At 45.4% G+C, this 16,289-nt stretch overlaps 3 protein-coding genes across 3 annotated transcripts in view; 2 read left to right on the top strand and 1 right to left on the bottom strand.

Annotated features, from left to right (window-relative positions):
* Nucleotides 1–16,289, bottom strand: part of LOC129726848 (protein couch potato) — a 460,447-nt gene that overhangs the window by 422,986 nt on the left and 21,172 nt on the right. The gene's annotated exons all lie outside the window — the stretch shown is intronic.
* Nucleotides 154–5,450, top strand: LOC129728925 (uncharacterized). The gene is made up of 5 exons (XM_055687401.1): nucleotides 154–1,007; nucleotides 1,061–1,192; nucleotides 1,272–1,544; nucleotides 1,589–1,640; nucleotides 1,779–5,450. Exons 1-5 carry the CDS (start codon nucleotides 154–156, stop codon nucleotides 5,448–5,450), a joined length of 4,983 nt encoding a protein of 1,660 aa, XP_055543376.1.
* Nucleotides 7,328–12,624, top strand: LOC129728924 (uncharacterized). Its single transcript, XM_055687400.1, has 5 exons — nucleotides 7,328–8,181; nucleotides 8,235–8,366; nucleotides 8,446–8,718; nucleotides 8,763–8,814; nucleotides 8,953–12,624. The coding sequence occupies exons 1-5, from the start codon at nucleotides 7,328–7,330 to the stop codon at nucleotides 12,622–12,624; spliced, it is 4,983 nt and encodes a 1,660-aa protein (XP_055543375.1).

Here is a 16,289-nt window from a genome sequence, read left to right as displayed (position 1 = left end):
AAAATATCAATTATACCTTCTTCTACTAGTGTTTTATTGGGAGCGTCACCTGTAGTTTTCTCGGGTAAATTTATGCAGTATATGCCTGGCGAAGCTAGGCTCGCTTGCGGTATACCTCTTTTCTCAACTCATTGTTCGGTGTGAGGCAACACAATGGCTACCCCTGCAACAACCACGGTCAAGAAGTCACCAGCTATGAGAGCACTAACTGCCAGGTTGAAGGGAATACAGCTCTCCTTCAACGATATTTGGCAATTTGTGCAAAAGTTTAAGGAGTCCAACACAATAACCGAGGTCCAAATACGCTTGGGTAAGTTGGACGAGCTTTGGGAAGCGTTTAGTGGCACCTTAGTCGAAATATTTTCCCACGATGACTACGATGCTGAAGGAAACGCGTTTGAAAAGGAGCGAATGGAGTTTAGTGACCGCTACTACGAAGCCAAATCTTTCCTAATGGATAAAACTAGAGAATTGCAGGCGTCTCAAGTTCTTGAGCAATCTAGCAGTGCTGGAGATTCGTCGATGCGGAATGGCACCGACCATGTTCGCTTACCACAAATCCAACTGCAGACATTCAATGGAAACATTGACGAATGGTTAAGCTTTCGGGATCTTTTCAGCTCACTTATTCACTGGAAGGAGTACCTACCCGAGGTGGAAAAATTTCATTATTTGAAGGGGTGTTTGCAAGGAGAACCCAAGAGCCTGATCGATCCGTTACAGATTACAAAAGCCAATTATCAGGTGGCGTGGGATTTGTTGTTAAAACGGTATAACAACAGCAAATTGTTAAAGAAGCGGCAGGTTATCTCGTTGTTCAAGCTGCCAATGCTCTCCAAGGAATCCGCAATGGAGCTGAATGCCCTGGTGGAAGGGTTCGAGAGAATTATACAGACTCTCGATCAGGTGGTGCAATTAGCCGATTTCAAGGACCTTTTACTTGTTAATATCCTTACGGTACGGCTCGATCCCGTTACTCGGAGGGGGGGAGGAGATGTCGGCATCACGTGAGAAGGATTCTTTGGTAGACCTGCTTGATTTCCTACACCGTAAAATACAGGTTTTGCAGCAATTCAGCAGCACCAACCGCAGCAAAAACAATGAGCGTTGATGAGCAGGGCAACCTGCAATTCATCTCAAGTGTCTGGAGGACGCTGAGTAGCTTGCTCGTCGAACCACCCTCTCTACCAATGTAATACTTTCCAACACATGAATGTGGCCGACAGAGATGCTTTACTGAATTCTAACTCGTTATGCCGAAACTGCTTCAGGGCAGGTCGCATGGCCAAAGATTGCCAATCCAAATATTCTTGCCGTAATTGCAAGAGTCGCCACCACACATTGGTCTGTTTCAAACCGGAAAGGAATCGTGATGCAAAGGTTTCAGCTGCTTCTCGTGCTGACAAGCCAGCTATGCAGAACGAGTCATCTCAAGTGGCAAACCTGGCTGCCACAAACGTGTTCGTTTTGGGTGCAGAACATCAATATTCTGCTAAGGTTCTGTTAGCTACAGCTGTCGTCATAATCGAGGATGATAACCGGTGGTAACCGGTGGATGGTAACCGGTATCTTGCCCGCGCTTTACTAGGATAGGATCGGAAAGCAACTTCGTCACTGAACGATTGAGTCAAAGGCTTAAGGTGAGCCGCATTCGAATGGAAGTCTCAGTCCTTGGCATTGGACATACGACAACCAAGGTTAAGCAAAAAATTCGAGCTACGATACGCTCCCGTATATTATCATTTTCAAGGGAATTAAGCTTTTAAGTGCTTCCGAAGGTTACGGTGAATCTTCCTACCAGCAACATAAACACGGAGCGGTGGGAGATTCCGAACGGAGTGCAATTGGCGGATCCGACATTTTTCGAGTCTAAAGCGGTGGACTTGGTACTGGGCATAGAGGCCTTCTTCGATTTCTTCGAGACTGGTAGAAGGATTTCTCTGGGACAACATATGCCAACACTCAGTGAATCCGTTTTCGGTTGGGTTGCCTGCGGCGGGCATACACATCAAACACAGTCTCTTCAAATCAAATGCAATCTTTCAGCGGTGGATAGTTTGGACAAATTAATCACCCGGTTTTGGTCTTGCGAGGAAATAGAGTCTGGTAAGGCTCTTTCATTGGAGGAAAAGCGCTGCGAAGAGCTGTTTTCGCAAACGGTCAAACGTAACCCTGACGGTAGATACACCGTCTCCTTACCAAAGGATGAAGCCATTCTCTCAAGGTTAGGCGAGTCACGGGACATCGCATTTCGGCGGCTTCAAGGGACGGAGCGTAGATTGGCCAGAGACGAGTCACTACACGAACAATACACAAACTTCATGCAGGAATACTTGCAGCTCGGGCATATGCGGAAGGTCGAAGAGGCTGAGGTGGAGACAATTAAGCGATGCTACCTACCTCATCATCCGGTGGTCAAGGAGTCCAGCACCACCACCAAGGTTCGAGTGGTCTTTGACGCTTCCTGTAAAACGACTTCTGGGGAGTCGTTGAACGATTTGTTACTGGTGGGGCCAGTGATCCAAGAAGATCTCCGATCCATAATACTTCGTAGTCGAACGAAGCAAATAATGCTGGTGTCCGACGTGGAAAAAATGTTCCGTAAAATTAAGGTGTGTCAGGAAGACCGCCCATTGCAATGTATCCTGTGGCGCTCGTCTCCAATTCATGATATTGACACCTACGAACTGAATACCGTGACGTACGGTACCAAACCTGCACCATTCTTGGCGACCAGGACGCTGAAACAACTGGCGGTAGACGAGGAGGATAATTTTCCGTTCGCTGCAAGGGCTATTATGGAGGATACATACATGGACGATGTAATAACAGGGTCGGATGATCCGGAATCGGCACGAACTTTGCGGGTTCAACTAAATTCGATGACGAAGAAAGGAGGGTTTAGGTTACGAAAATGGGTATCAAACTGCTCTGATGCATTGAGTGGGATTCCAAAAGAGGAGCTAGCAATCCAGTCATCGGAAAAGATCAATTTGGATCCCGATCCTTCGATAGAAACTTTGGGGTTGACTTGGATGCCAGTTACCGACACGCTTAAATTTCAATTTAAGATTCCAATTCTCAACCCTAGCGTACCGCTTACAAAGCGAAAAATTCTGTCGGTCATTGCTACACTATTTGACCCTTTGGGTCTGCTGGGAGCGGCAATAACTTCGGCAAAAATTTATATGCAGCTGTTGTGGACACTTCGTGATGAAAACGGTCAAAGACTGAATTGGGATCAGTCACTACCCTCAACGGTGGGTGAGGTTTGGATCAAGTACCACCAACGACTGTCTCTGCTTAATACCATTCGCATCGAGCGATGTGTAGTAATTCCCAAGGCAGTGTCTATTCAATTTCACTGCTTTTCAGACGCTTCGAAGAAAGCGTACGGCGCGTGTCTCTACGTGAAGAGTTGGAACTCAAACGGAGAGGTATGGGTACGATTACTAACCTCCAAATCACGGGTTGCACCTTTACAAGTGCAAACCATTCCTAGGCTGGAATTATGCGGAGCTCGTCTCGCTGCCCAGTTGTTCGAGAAGGTTTCTCGGTCAATAAAATTTACTGCACCAGTATACTTTTGGACGGACTCCACCTGCGTCCTGCGTTGGATACGAGCAACTCCAGCTACATGGACCACTTACGTGTCCAATCGGGTGGCAACAATTCAATCGCTTACCGAGATTTCCCAGTGGAACCATGTTCCTGGAATCCATAACCCGGCCGATCTGATTTCCAGAGGGATTGCGCCGGAAGACATCGTACACAATCGATTTTGGTGGCAGGGACCGCAGTGGTTGGCGAAGGAAAAGGATGAATGGCCACGTTTTCCAGAAACTTCACTGGCAGCAGAAGAAGAAGCAGAGGAAAAACGTCGCACCGTATATGCCGGAACGGTTTCATCGATCACCGAGTTCAATAACGCATACCTAACCCGCTTCTCGTCGTACACAGACCTAATTCGTCGAACAGCTTACTGGTTGCGATTGAAACGGCTTCTGCGCACGAAGAAAAAGAAGGATGCCTCTTTCTTATCTACCAAAGAACTAAAGGAAGCGGAAACCGCACTGATCAGTTTAGTCCAACAGGAGGTATTTGCTGAGGAGCGTAAGGCATTAATGAAAAAGGAAGCGGTTTCCATAAGGTCACCATTACGATGGTTTAATCCATACCTGTCGGAGAATCAGGTAATCCGCTTGGGAGGGCGTCTTAAGCACGCATTAGAATCAGAGAACGTAAAGCACCCAGTAGTTCTACCAGCCAGCCATTACTTCACGCGTCTGCTTTTACGATATTACCATGAACGCCTTTTGCACGCTGGGCCTCAATTGCTATTAAGCGTTGTTAGACTTAAATTTTGGCCATTAGGAGGAAGGAGTGTAGTGAGACATATCATACACCGCTGTATGACCTGCTATCGGACTAAACCCACCACAGTTCAGCAAATGATGGGGGATTTACCAACAGCACGAGTTACCGTCTCTCGTCCATTTTTGCGAACAGGTGTGGACTACTTTGGGCCCATTTACGTCAGACCCGCTCCGAGACGTCCAGTAGTAAAAGCCTATGTGGCAATTTTTGTTTGCATGTGTACCAAGGCCGTGCACCTAGAACTCGTCACAGACTTGTCAACCGATAAGTTCTTACAAGCCCTGCGACGATTTGTATCGAGAAGAGGCCGATGCGCAGAAATGTTTTCCGACAACGGCACCAACTTTGTCGGAGCACGAAATAAACTGCAGGATTTTCTAAAACTGCTTCGGAACAGCAAGCATCACGACATCGTTTCCAAAGAACTGGCAGAGGAGGGAATTCAGTGGCACTTTAACCCACCTAGTGCACCCCACTTTGGAGGCTTGTGGGAAGCAGCAGTTCGTTCAGCTAAAACCCACTTATTAAAGGTGGTTGGAGAGAATCCCGTGTCGCCTGAAGATATGACGACGCTATTACCTCAGGTGGAAGCATGCCTTAATTCTTGCCCTCTCACCCCCATGTTCGATGATCCCAACGATCTGCAACCTTCAACGCCTGCACATTTTCTGGTAGGAGAATCACTCCAAGCATTACCAGAACCGAATTTGGAGGATCTACCAACCAACCGATTAAATCACTGGCAGTTAATGCAGCGAAAATTGCAAGATTTCTGGAGGAGGTGGCGCAGAGAATTTTTATGTCAACTACAGGGGAGAACTAAGCGTTGGAAACCAGCTGTTACGATCGGCATAGGTCAATTAGTCCTCATTCAAGATGATAATCAACCCCCTATGCGGTGGAAAATGGGAAGGATAATTCAAGTTCATCCTGGCGGTGATGGTACGGTAAGGGTGGTTACATTGAAAACCGCCAGTGGAACCCTAATGCGCCCAGTAGAGAAGATCTGCATTTTACCAATTGCGGACAACACCGAGCTTCAAGACGCAACAGCCGACAGTCATCAATCCTGATTCCCTTTCCCATCCCGTCGAAGAGGTTTTTCTTTTATTTACAGAAATTGCTGGAATTTCTGGGTGGGTGAGGATGTTCGGGAGTAGTAACGCCACCCATAACTTCAACCCTGATGACAAATTTAGAGATATCACAAACTCTCATCCGAAACCGTACGCGAGAACGAAGCAGCCGATTATCATCCCAGCCAGGCCACAGGAGAGTCATCGCAACACGATCATCATCATCAACTGCTAGACGCCCGTGGGAGTGATAACGCTCGCTGATAGGAGAGGATGGGAGCTGATAAGAGATCATTCCGATACTCTTAACTCCAAAATCGACGATCGGAAAACATCGCCGGAGAAGCATTTAGCTGCTGTTGTACTTATAAATCTGATCGAATAAAAATCTGAGGAGAGTCGCATTCCACCTTGCCAGCAGAACGGATTGCTGAAAAATTATTAAATTAGTGTATTAATCTAAACTTAAGAATAAAATTAAAATAAGCATGCAGTAGTTTCCTTAAAATAAAGGGTTCTTAAATCTAATTAAAAGGCATGCATTTTCCTAGAAGCTAACTTAAAATAATAAAGGTGTAGTGATATAATAACGCGCGTTTGGTGGTTTTATTGGACATTCTCCGAGTGGGACTTTGGATCTCGCTCAAACTGGATTTTCCGCGTCTTCCACCGAAGCCATTCCTACGAGTGTTGGGTTGGAGACCCTCAACGCTATCGAAGAATTAACGGAAGGTAACGGATCTGTACCCAACATTTTGGTCCTTCGAACCGGATGGTGGGACCATCCGCGTGCTTCGGAAACTCGGTTGCAGTTGGCAGTTGGCATTGGGCTGACTTTGGACGCTTGGATTGGCGCTACTTTCCGCCATCGCGATTCTACACCTTTATTAAAATTCACCATCGCGCTTCGCAACAATTGGAAGCTGGACTTTGCCATCTTTGGACTTAGCGTGGCTTGAGATTTGATCGCCATCGCGCTTTTACTATTGTCATACTGGTTTGACAAACGGATTGGTTGCTGGAATCTCGCATGCTGGGACATTAGAGCAACGCCTATTGGAGTTTTTTTTTTGAGACCGTTCAATTTATTTGGCTTACTGGACCGCTGGACAGGCGCAACGATTTTTTTCATAGGTAAATTAAGAAAGTTCAGTGTATGTCCAGTCGAAGCGATCTTGCTAAATACTAACGCTATACAATACTTCTGTCTTGAAACTGGCGACTTGTTTCCTACTGTTTCGGAGGCGGTTTAATGCTGATTCGGTGTACGCGACTTGGATTTTGACGCCATTCTCATCCCCACGCTGCGCTGGAGCACCTTTTTCCATTGGTGCTGACAGAGGCAAGCGAATAGGTAATTTGCTTTGCTACGACATTCTGGCCTGAAGAGGTAGTGCGGTTAGCTGTTTTCCTGGGTGAGTGAAAATTTTAGTATACTACCGAAGCTAGGATTACAGAAATGCACAATTTTGATTGGAAATATTTCCTCTTCAATGTGGCCACAAAACCTCTGAGCCCTCAAGCCTGTTAGGCTGAACATAATTATGATTGCGAAAGTTGGACTTCGCCGGGATGATAGCTCAGCTGCTGGTTTCTCTGGGTGAGTTGCCACAGTATATGCCCGGCCGAAGCCAAGGTTTTTGGATATTACACCACTCTTTTCTCTTCGATTCCTTTGTCGACCGAGTCATTGCTGCATTTGGATAATTTGCCGTGACGTCAAAATATCAATTATACCTTCTTCTACTAGTGTTTTATTGGGAGCGTCACCTGTAGTTTTCTCGGGTAAATTTATGCAGTATATGCCTGGCGAAGCTAGGCTCGCTTGCGGTATACCTCTTTTCTCAACTCATTGTTCGGTGTGAGGCAACACAATGGCTACCCCTGCAACAACCACGGTCAAGAAGTCACCAGCTATGAGAGCACTAACTGCCAGGTTGAAGGGAATACAGCTCTCCTTCAACGATATTTGGCAATTTGTGCAAAAGTTTAAGGAGTCCAACACAATAACCGAGGTCCAAATACGCTTGGGTAAGTTGGACGAGCTTTGGGAAGCGTTTAGTGGCACCTTAGTCGAAATATTTTCCCACGATGACTACGATGCTGAAGGAAACGCGTTTGAAAAGGAGCGAATGGAGTTTAGTGACCGCTACTACGAAGCCAAATCTTTCCTAATGGATAAAACTAGAGAATTGCAGGCGTCTCAAGTTCTTGAGCAATCTAGCAGTGCTGGAGATTCGTCGATGCGGAATGGCACCGACCATGTTCGCTTACCACAAATCCAACTGCAGACATTCAATGGAAACATTGACGAATGGTTAAGCTTTCGGGATCTTTTCAGCTCACTTATTCACTGGAAGGAGTACCTACCCGAGGTGGAAAAATTTCATTATTTGAAGGGGTGTTTGCAAGGAGAACCCAAGAGCCTGATCGATCCGTTACAGATTACAAAAGCCAATTATCAGGTGGCGTGGGATTTGTTGTTAAAACGGTATAACAACAGCAAATTGTTAAAGAAGCGGCAGGTTATCTCGTTGTTCAAGCTGCCAATGCTCTCCAAGGAATCCGCAATGGAGCTGAATGCCCTGGTGGAAGGGTTCGAGAGAATTATACAGACTCTCGATCAGGTGGTGCAATTAGCCGATTTCAAGGACCTTTTACTTGTTAATATCCTTACGGTACGGCTCGATCCCGTTACTCGGAGGGGGGGAGGAGATGTCGGCATCACGTGAGAAGGATTCTTTGGTAGACCTGCTTGATTTCCTACACCGTAAAATACAGGTTTTGCAGCAATTCAGCAGCACCAACCGCAGCAAAAACAATGAGCGTTGATGAGCAGGGCAACCTGCAATTCATCTCAAGTGTCTGGAGGACGCTGAGTAGCTTGCTCGTCGAACCACCCTCTCTACCAATGTAATACTTTCCAACACATGAATGTGGCCGACAGAGATGCTTTACTGAATTCTAACTCGTTATGCCGAAACTGCTTCAGGGCAGGTCGCATGGCCAAAGATTGCCAATCCAAATATTCTTGCCGTAATTGCAAGAGTCGCCACCACACATTGGTCTGTTTCAAACCGGAAAGGAATCGTGATGCAAAGGTTTCAGCTGCTTCTCGTGCTGACAAGCCAGCTATGCAGAACGAGTCATCTCAAGTGGCAAACCTGGCTGCCACAAACGTGTTCGTTTTGGGTGCAGAACATCAATATTCTGCTAAGGTTCTGTTAGCTACAGCTGTCGTCATAATCGAGGATGATAACCGGTGGTAACCGGTGGATGGTAACCGGTATCTTGCCCGCGCTTTACTAGGATAGGATCGGAAAGCAACTTCGTCACTGAACGATTGAGTCAAAGGCTTAAGGTGAGCCGCATTCGAATGGAAGTCTCAGTCCTTGGCATTGGACATACGACAACCAAGGTTAAGCAAAAAATTCGAGCTACGATACGCTCCCGTATATTATCATTTTCAAGGGAATTAAGCTTTTAAGTGCTTCCGAAGGTTACGGTGAATCTTCCTACCAGCAACATAAACACGGAGCGGTGGGAGATTCCGAACGGAGTGCAATTGGCGGATCCGACATTTTTCGAGTCTAAAGCGGTGGACTTGGTACTGGGCATAGAGGCCTTCTTCGATTTCTTCGAGACTGGTAGAAGGATTTCTCTGGGACAACATATGCCAACACTCAGTGAATCCGTTTTCGGTTGGGTTGCCTGCGGCGGGCATACACATCAAACACAGTCTCTTCAAATCAAATGCAATCTTTCAGCGGTGGATAGTTTGGACAAATTAATCACCCGGTTTTGGTCTTGCGAGGAAATAGAGTCTGGTAAGGCTCTTTCATTGGAGGAAAAGCGCTGCGAAGAGCTGTTTTCGCAAACGGTCAAACGTAACCCTGACGGTAGATACACCGTCTCCTTACCAAAGGATGAAGCCATTCTCTCAAGGTTAGGCGAGTCACGGGACATCGCATTTCGGCGGCTTCAAGGGACGGAGCGTAGATTGGCCAGAGACGAGTCACTACACGAACAATACACAAACTTCATGCAGGAATACTTGCAGCTCGGGCATATGCGGAAGGTCGAAGAGGCTGAGGTGGAGACAATTAAGCGATGCTACCTACCTCATCATCCGGTGGTCAAGGAGTCCAGCACCACCACCAAGGTTCGAGTGGTCTTTGACGCTTCCTGTAAAACGACTTCTGGGGAGTCGTTGAACGATTTGTTACTGGTGGGGCCAGTGATCCAAGAAGATCTCCGATCCATAATACTTCGTAGTCGAACGAAGCAAATAATGCTGGTGTCCGACGTGGAAAAAATGTTCCGTAAAATTAAGGTGTGTCAGGAAGACCGCCCATTGCAATGTATCCTGTGGCGCTCGTCTCCAATTCATGATATTGACACCTACGAACTGAATACCGTGACGTACGGTACCAAACCTGCACCATTCTTGGCGACCAGGACGCTGAAACAACTGGCGGTAGACGAGGAGGATAATTTTCCGTTCGCTGCAAGGGCTATTATGGAGGATACATACATGGACGATGTAATAACAGGGTCGGATGATCCGGAATCGGCACGAACTTTGCGGGTTCAACTAAATTCGATGACGAAGAAAGGAGGGTTTAGGTTACGAAAATGGGTATCAAACTGCTCTGATGCATTGAGTGGGATTCCAAAAGAGGAGCTAGCAATCCAGTCATCGGAAAAGATCAATTTGGATCCCGATCCTTCGATAGAAACTTTGGGGTTGACTTGGATGCCAGTTACCGACACGCTTAAATTTCAATTTAAGATTCCAATTCTCAACCCTAGCGTACCGCTTACAAAGCGAAAAATTCTGTCGGTCATTGCTACACTATTTGACCCTTTGGGTCTGCTGGGAGCGGCAATAACTTCGGCAAAAATTTATATGCAGCTGTTGTGGACACTTCGTGATGAAAACGGTCAAAGACTGAATTGGGATCAGTCACTACCCTCAACGGTGGGTGAGGTTTGGATCAAGTACCACCAACGACTGTCTCTGCTTAATACCATTCGCATCGAGCGATGTGTAGTAATTCCCAAGGCAGTGTCTATTCAATTTCACTGCTTTTCAGACGCTTCGAAGAAAGCGTACGGCGCGTGTCTCTACGTGAAGAGTTGGAACTCAAACGGAGAGGTATGGGTACGATTACTAACCTCCAAATCACGGGTTGCACCTTTACAAGTGCAAACCATTCCTAGGCTGGAATTATGCGGAGCTCGTCTCGCTGCCCAGTTGTTCGAGAAGGTTTCTCGGTCAATAAAATTTACTGCACCAGTATACTTTTGGACGGACTCCACCTGCGTCCTGCGTTGGATACGAGCAACTCCAGCTACATGGACCACTTACGTGGCCAATCGGGTGGCAACAATTCAATCGCTTACCGAGATTTCCCAGTGGAACCATGTTCCTGGAATCCATAACCCGGCCGATCTGATTTCCAGAGGGATTGCGCCGGAGGACATCGTACACAATCGATTTTGGTGGCAGGGACCGCAGTGGTTGGCGAAGGAAAAGGATGAATGGCCACGTTTTCCAGAAACTTCACTGGCAGCAGAAGAAGAAGCAGAGGAAAAACGTCGCACCGTATATGCCGGAACGGTTTCATCGATCACCGAGTTCAATAACGCATACCTAACCCGCTTCTCGTCGTACACAGACCTAATTCGTCGAACAGCTTACTGGTTGCGATTGAAACGGCTTCTGCGCACGAAGAAAAAGAAGGATGCCTCTTTCTTATCTACCAAAGAACTAAAGGAAGCGGAAACCGCACTGATCAGTTTAGTCCAACAGGAGGTATTTGCTGAGGAGCGTAAGGCATTAATGAAAAAGGAAGCGGTTTCCATAAGGTCACCATTACGATGGTTTAATCCATACCTGTCGGAGAATCAGGTAATCCGCTTGGGAGGGCGTCTTAAGCACGCATTAGAATCAGAGAACGTAAAGCACCCAGTAGTTCTACCAGCCAGCCATTACTTCACGCGTCTGCTTTTACGATATTACCATGAACGCCTTTTGCACGCTGGGCCTCAATTGCTATTAAGCGTTGTTAGACTTAAATTTTGGCCATTAGGAGGAAGGAGTGTAGTGAGACATATCATACACCGCTGTATGACCTGCTATCGGACTAAACCCACCACAGTTCAGCAAATGATGGGGGATTTACCAACAGCACGAGTTACCGTCTCTCGTCCATTTTTGCGAACAGGTGTGGACTACTTTGGGCCCATTTACGTCAGACCCGCTCCGAGACGTCCAGTAGTAAAAGCCTATGTGGCAATTTTTGTTTGCATGTGTACCAAGGCCGTGCACCTAGAACTCGTCACAGACTTGTCAACCGATAAGTTCTTACAAGCCCTGCGACGATTTGTATCGAGAAGAGGCCGATGCGCAGAAATGTTTTCCGACAACGGCACCAACTTTGTCGGAGCACGAAATAAACTGCAGGATTTTCTAAAACTGCTTCGGAACAGCAAGCATCACGACATCGTTTCCAAAGAACTGGCAGAGGAGGGAATTCAGTGGCACTTTAACCCACCTAGTGCACCCCACTTTGGAGGCTTGTGGGAAGCAGCAGTTCGTTCAGCTAAAACCCACTTATTAAAGGTGGTTGGAGAGAATCCCGTGTCGCCTGAAGATATGACGACGCTATTACCTCAGGTGGAAGCATGCCTTAATTCTTGCCCTCTCACCCCCATGTTCGATGATCCCAACGATCTGCAACCTTCAACGCCTGCACATTTTCTGGTAGGAGAATCACTCCAAGCATTACCAGAACCGAATTTGGAGGATCTACCAACCAACCGATTAAATCACTGGCAGTTAATGCAGCGAAAATTGCAAGATTTCTGGAGGAGGTGGCGCAGAGAATTTTTATGTCAACTACAGGGGAGAACTAAGCGTTGGAAACCAGCTGTTACGATCGGCATAGGTCAATTAGTCCTCATTCAAGATGATAATCAACCCCCTATGCGGTGGAAAATGGGAAGGATAATTCAAGTTCATCCTGGCGGTGATGGTACGGTAAGGGTGGTTACATTGAAAACCGCCAGTGGAACCCTAATGCGCCCAGTAGAGAAGATCTGCATTTTACCAATTGCGGACAACACCGAGCTTCAAGACGCAACAGCCGACAGTCATCAATCCTGATTCCCTTTCCCATCCCGTCGAAGAGGTTTTTCTTTTATTTACAGAAATTGCTGGAATTTCTGGGTGGGTGAGGATGTTCGGGAGTAGTAACGCCACCCATAACTTCAACCCTGATGACAAATTTAGAGATATCACAAACTCTCATCCGAAACCGTACGCGAGAACGAAGCAGCCGATTATCATCCCAGCCAGGCCACAGGAGAGTCATCGCAACACGATCATCATCATCAACTGCTAGACGCCCGTGGGAGTGATAACGCTCGCTGATAGGAGAGGATGGGAGCTGATAAGAGATCATTCCGATACTCTTAACTCCAAAATCGACGATCGGAAAACATCGCCGGAGAAGCATTTAGCTGCTGTTGTACCTATAAATCTGATCGAATAAAAATCTGAGGAGAGTCGCATTCCACCTTGCCAGCAGAACGGATTGCTGAAAAATTATTAAATTAGTGTATCAATCTAAACTTAAGAATAAAATTAAAATAAGCATGCAGTAGTTTCCTTAAAATAAAGTGTTCTTAAATCTAATTAAAAGGCATGCATTTTCCTAGAAGCTAACTCAAAATAATAAAGGTGTAGTGATAAAATAACGCGCGTTTGGTGGTTTTATTGGACATTCTCTGGATGGAACTTTGGATCTCGCTCAAACTGGATTTTCCGCGTCTTCCACCGAAGACATTCCTACGAGTGTTGGGTTGGAGACCCTCAACGCTATCGAAGAATTAACGGAAGGTAACGGATCTGTACCCAACAGGACCTCTCAGGCGAGAAGCTGAGAGATTAGGGCTTGTCATAAACTCTGCCTAAACGAAATACATGGTGGCTGGCAGAGTGCGTGGTTGTCCGTTGGAGGTTGGTGCTGCGGTGGTGCTAGATGGGGAAACATTTGAAGTAGTCGACGAATTTATTTACCTGGGAACATTAGTGACATGTGACAACGAGGTTAGCCGTGGGATTAAGAGGCGGATAGCAGCCGCAAACAGGGCCTTTTACGGATTACGTAACCAGCTAAGGTCCCGCAGTCTGCAAATCCGAACTAAGCTTGCACTCTATAAGACACTGATTCTTCCGGTGGCTCTCTACGGCCATGAATCATGGACGCTGAAAGAGGCTGATCGGCGAGCTCTTGGTGTTTTTGAGCGTAGGGTTTTTTTTTCAAACCTTGGCGGCAAACTAGAAAATGGTGTTTGGCGCAGACGCATGAACCATGAAGTGTACCAGGCATACAAATCGGCGGATATAGTCAAGCGGATAAAACACGGCAGGCTTCAGTAGGCTGGGCATGTAGCGAGAATGCCGGATGAGCGTCAAGCGAAGGCTATATTTAGCAGGAATCCCGATAGAGGTCGTCGACTTCGGAGTAGACCCCGCACTCGTTGGATGTGAGCTGTCGATGAGAATGCACGCGAAATAGGTGTTAGGGGCGATTGGAGTATAGCAGCCCAAGACCGAGTGACATGGCGACGTATCTGGATTCGGCACTGGATTGATAATCGGTCTGTCGCCTTAAAAGTAAATTAAGTAAGTAACAAGTGGCGAGAGAAGTTTCTCAAAATTAGAACTTATAAAGACGTAACTACGATCGACCATGTCGCAAGAACGTTTGTGTGGCTTGGCGATAATATCGATAGAAAGACAGGTGCTTTAAGAAATTGATATGTCGGAAACGATAAAAAAAATGAAATGAAATGTTCATTTTTGAATTGTTAACACAACACATGCTGTCTAATCAAATTTTCGAGTCTATAGAAAATGCGTTTCATATAAAATAAAAACTTGAAGGGGGGGCGGCAAAATCAGTCTTCGCCTGCAGCTCAAATCAGCCTTCGTCCGCCCATGTCGTTACATACACTGGTGCCGGTAGAAATATAAGACATTGGTTCACAGAGCTGATGTTTAGACATATTTTAGAGCAGTGGGAACTCTAAATACAGTTCTGCACAACTCTCATGAGTACCATGTTTGTTAAAAAAACAGAGTTAGGAATTTTATTTTTTGAAATTGAAGCTTCGTTCTTATTCCTTGGCGCGCGTTTCGAATATAAGCTGGTCTTTAGTCATATTCCTGCGCAGCGTAACACCGCTTTCTTTCGCGATATTGTGAGTGGCTTCGTCCTCTTAGCATGTTAGCTCATTTCAGTGGATTCTCAAAACTCAGAGATATTTTTCTTACAGCACCTTGACATGAAATATGATGTGCAGAAAGTTCGATTCATTTTAATTAAGGATGCGGCAGCAAAAGGTGACATCTTTGGTTACAAGGTTTTCCCCCTATCGTCACGTTGACTTGCTTCGGTAGAGCACAAGCGATCTGGAGCAGCGTGCTGAGATTTTCTCTAGCGTTGTCACACATATTGGTCCCGGTAGAGATACAAGACTTCGGGGTAGGAAGCTGATCTTTATACAGTAAGATCTTTTTTACACGGTTTTTTCACGCGAGTTGCTTTTCTTAATTACTCAAAAACAGTACAAGATATCGACCTCATTTCAATAACGTTTTCCGTTTTAGGCTAATGGTAATCATATATCCGTTTTCACAATTTTCGGTGGTCCAGATTGACCTGAATTTTGGTCTCCAGATTGACCTCTATCATATTCAACGAGGTTCAAACATTTTAAAACTTTCCTCCTGATACTCGCAGCTCAAAAATGTCTTTTTTTACGCGATCACATACAAATTTGGAACGCATCCCACTATTTATATTTTAAACCAGCAGAGCTCCAAATCCAGTTCTGCACAAACGAGGAAATATTACAACGCTGCCAATGGACGATCAACATCGCTGTTATAATGCTACCAATGGACCATCAATATAGCTAGAAAAGTCTTCAATTTTGAAGGTTTCCTTAGGCTTGTCATTTCTCCTCGGAGAGGCGCTAGTGTATAGGAGAATATCTTTCACTTGCGAAAACAACTACTCTCACACCGGTGGGCAAAGCACCGCATTTGCTTGAATAGAGCTGCAAGTAGTGGTCTTATTATGTTTCGATAAATTCCAAGCATCGATTTTATCGTTATTTTATTGGCATTAACGATAACACAGTGCAACAAAAATTTACTTTTTTCTGCCTTGGTTTCTATATATAATTTTTTGTGTATTTTGATGCAAAATCAAATTTCCCCGAGTTTAAACATATTTCAACTTAAGGGGCAACAATGGCGCTAGTTTGAATTTTTTAGAAATCGTAAATTTTCGATGTTTTTTCGACGCCATTTTGTTTCAAGATCAAATATCAAAACTCTAAGAGTTTGTCTACATATTGGCATTTTCTCACCCATCTTTTAAAAAAACAGATCTTAAATCTGACAAAAACTGAGCTCAAAACGGTGATTCTACGAAAACGGTTTTGGCATGGTTTTAGTATACATATTTTCGAAGCAAAATAATATCGAGTATGTCTGAGCATTAATTGTAATGTGCTAATATCTAAAAGTGGTAGTCAAGTTATGTATTATATTGAGTGAAAAAGTCTCAGGAATCGATTGGTAGGTGTCTGATCCACGAAAAATGTCAACAACATATCAATTTTGCCCCAATTCCCATACAATACTAAATTAGGTTCTTCTCGACGTTAGATTGACTCATTTGAAATCTATCTAATGTAATATCAAGAGTGAAAACGTTACTCAAAGATACAATTACAATTTGTCTTTACATGATC

This window comes from Wyeomyia smithii, chromosome 3, assembly GCF_029784165.1.
Source record: "Wyeomyia smithii strain HCP4-BCI-WySm-NY-G18 chromosome 3, ASM2978416v1, whole genome shotgun sequence".
In the NCBI taxonomy this organism is placed as follows: Eukaryota; Metazoa; Arthropoda; class Insecta; order Diptera; family Culicidae; genus Wyeomyia; species Wyeomyia smithii.
Note: the sequence above shows the minus strand (reverse complement) of the source record. Positions and strands in the feature narration are given on the sequence as shown.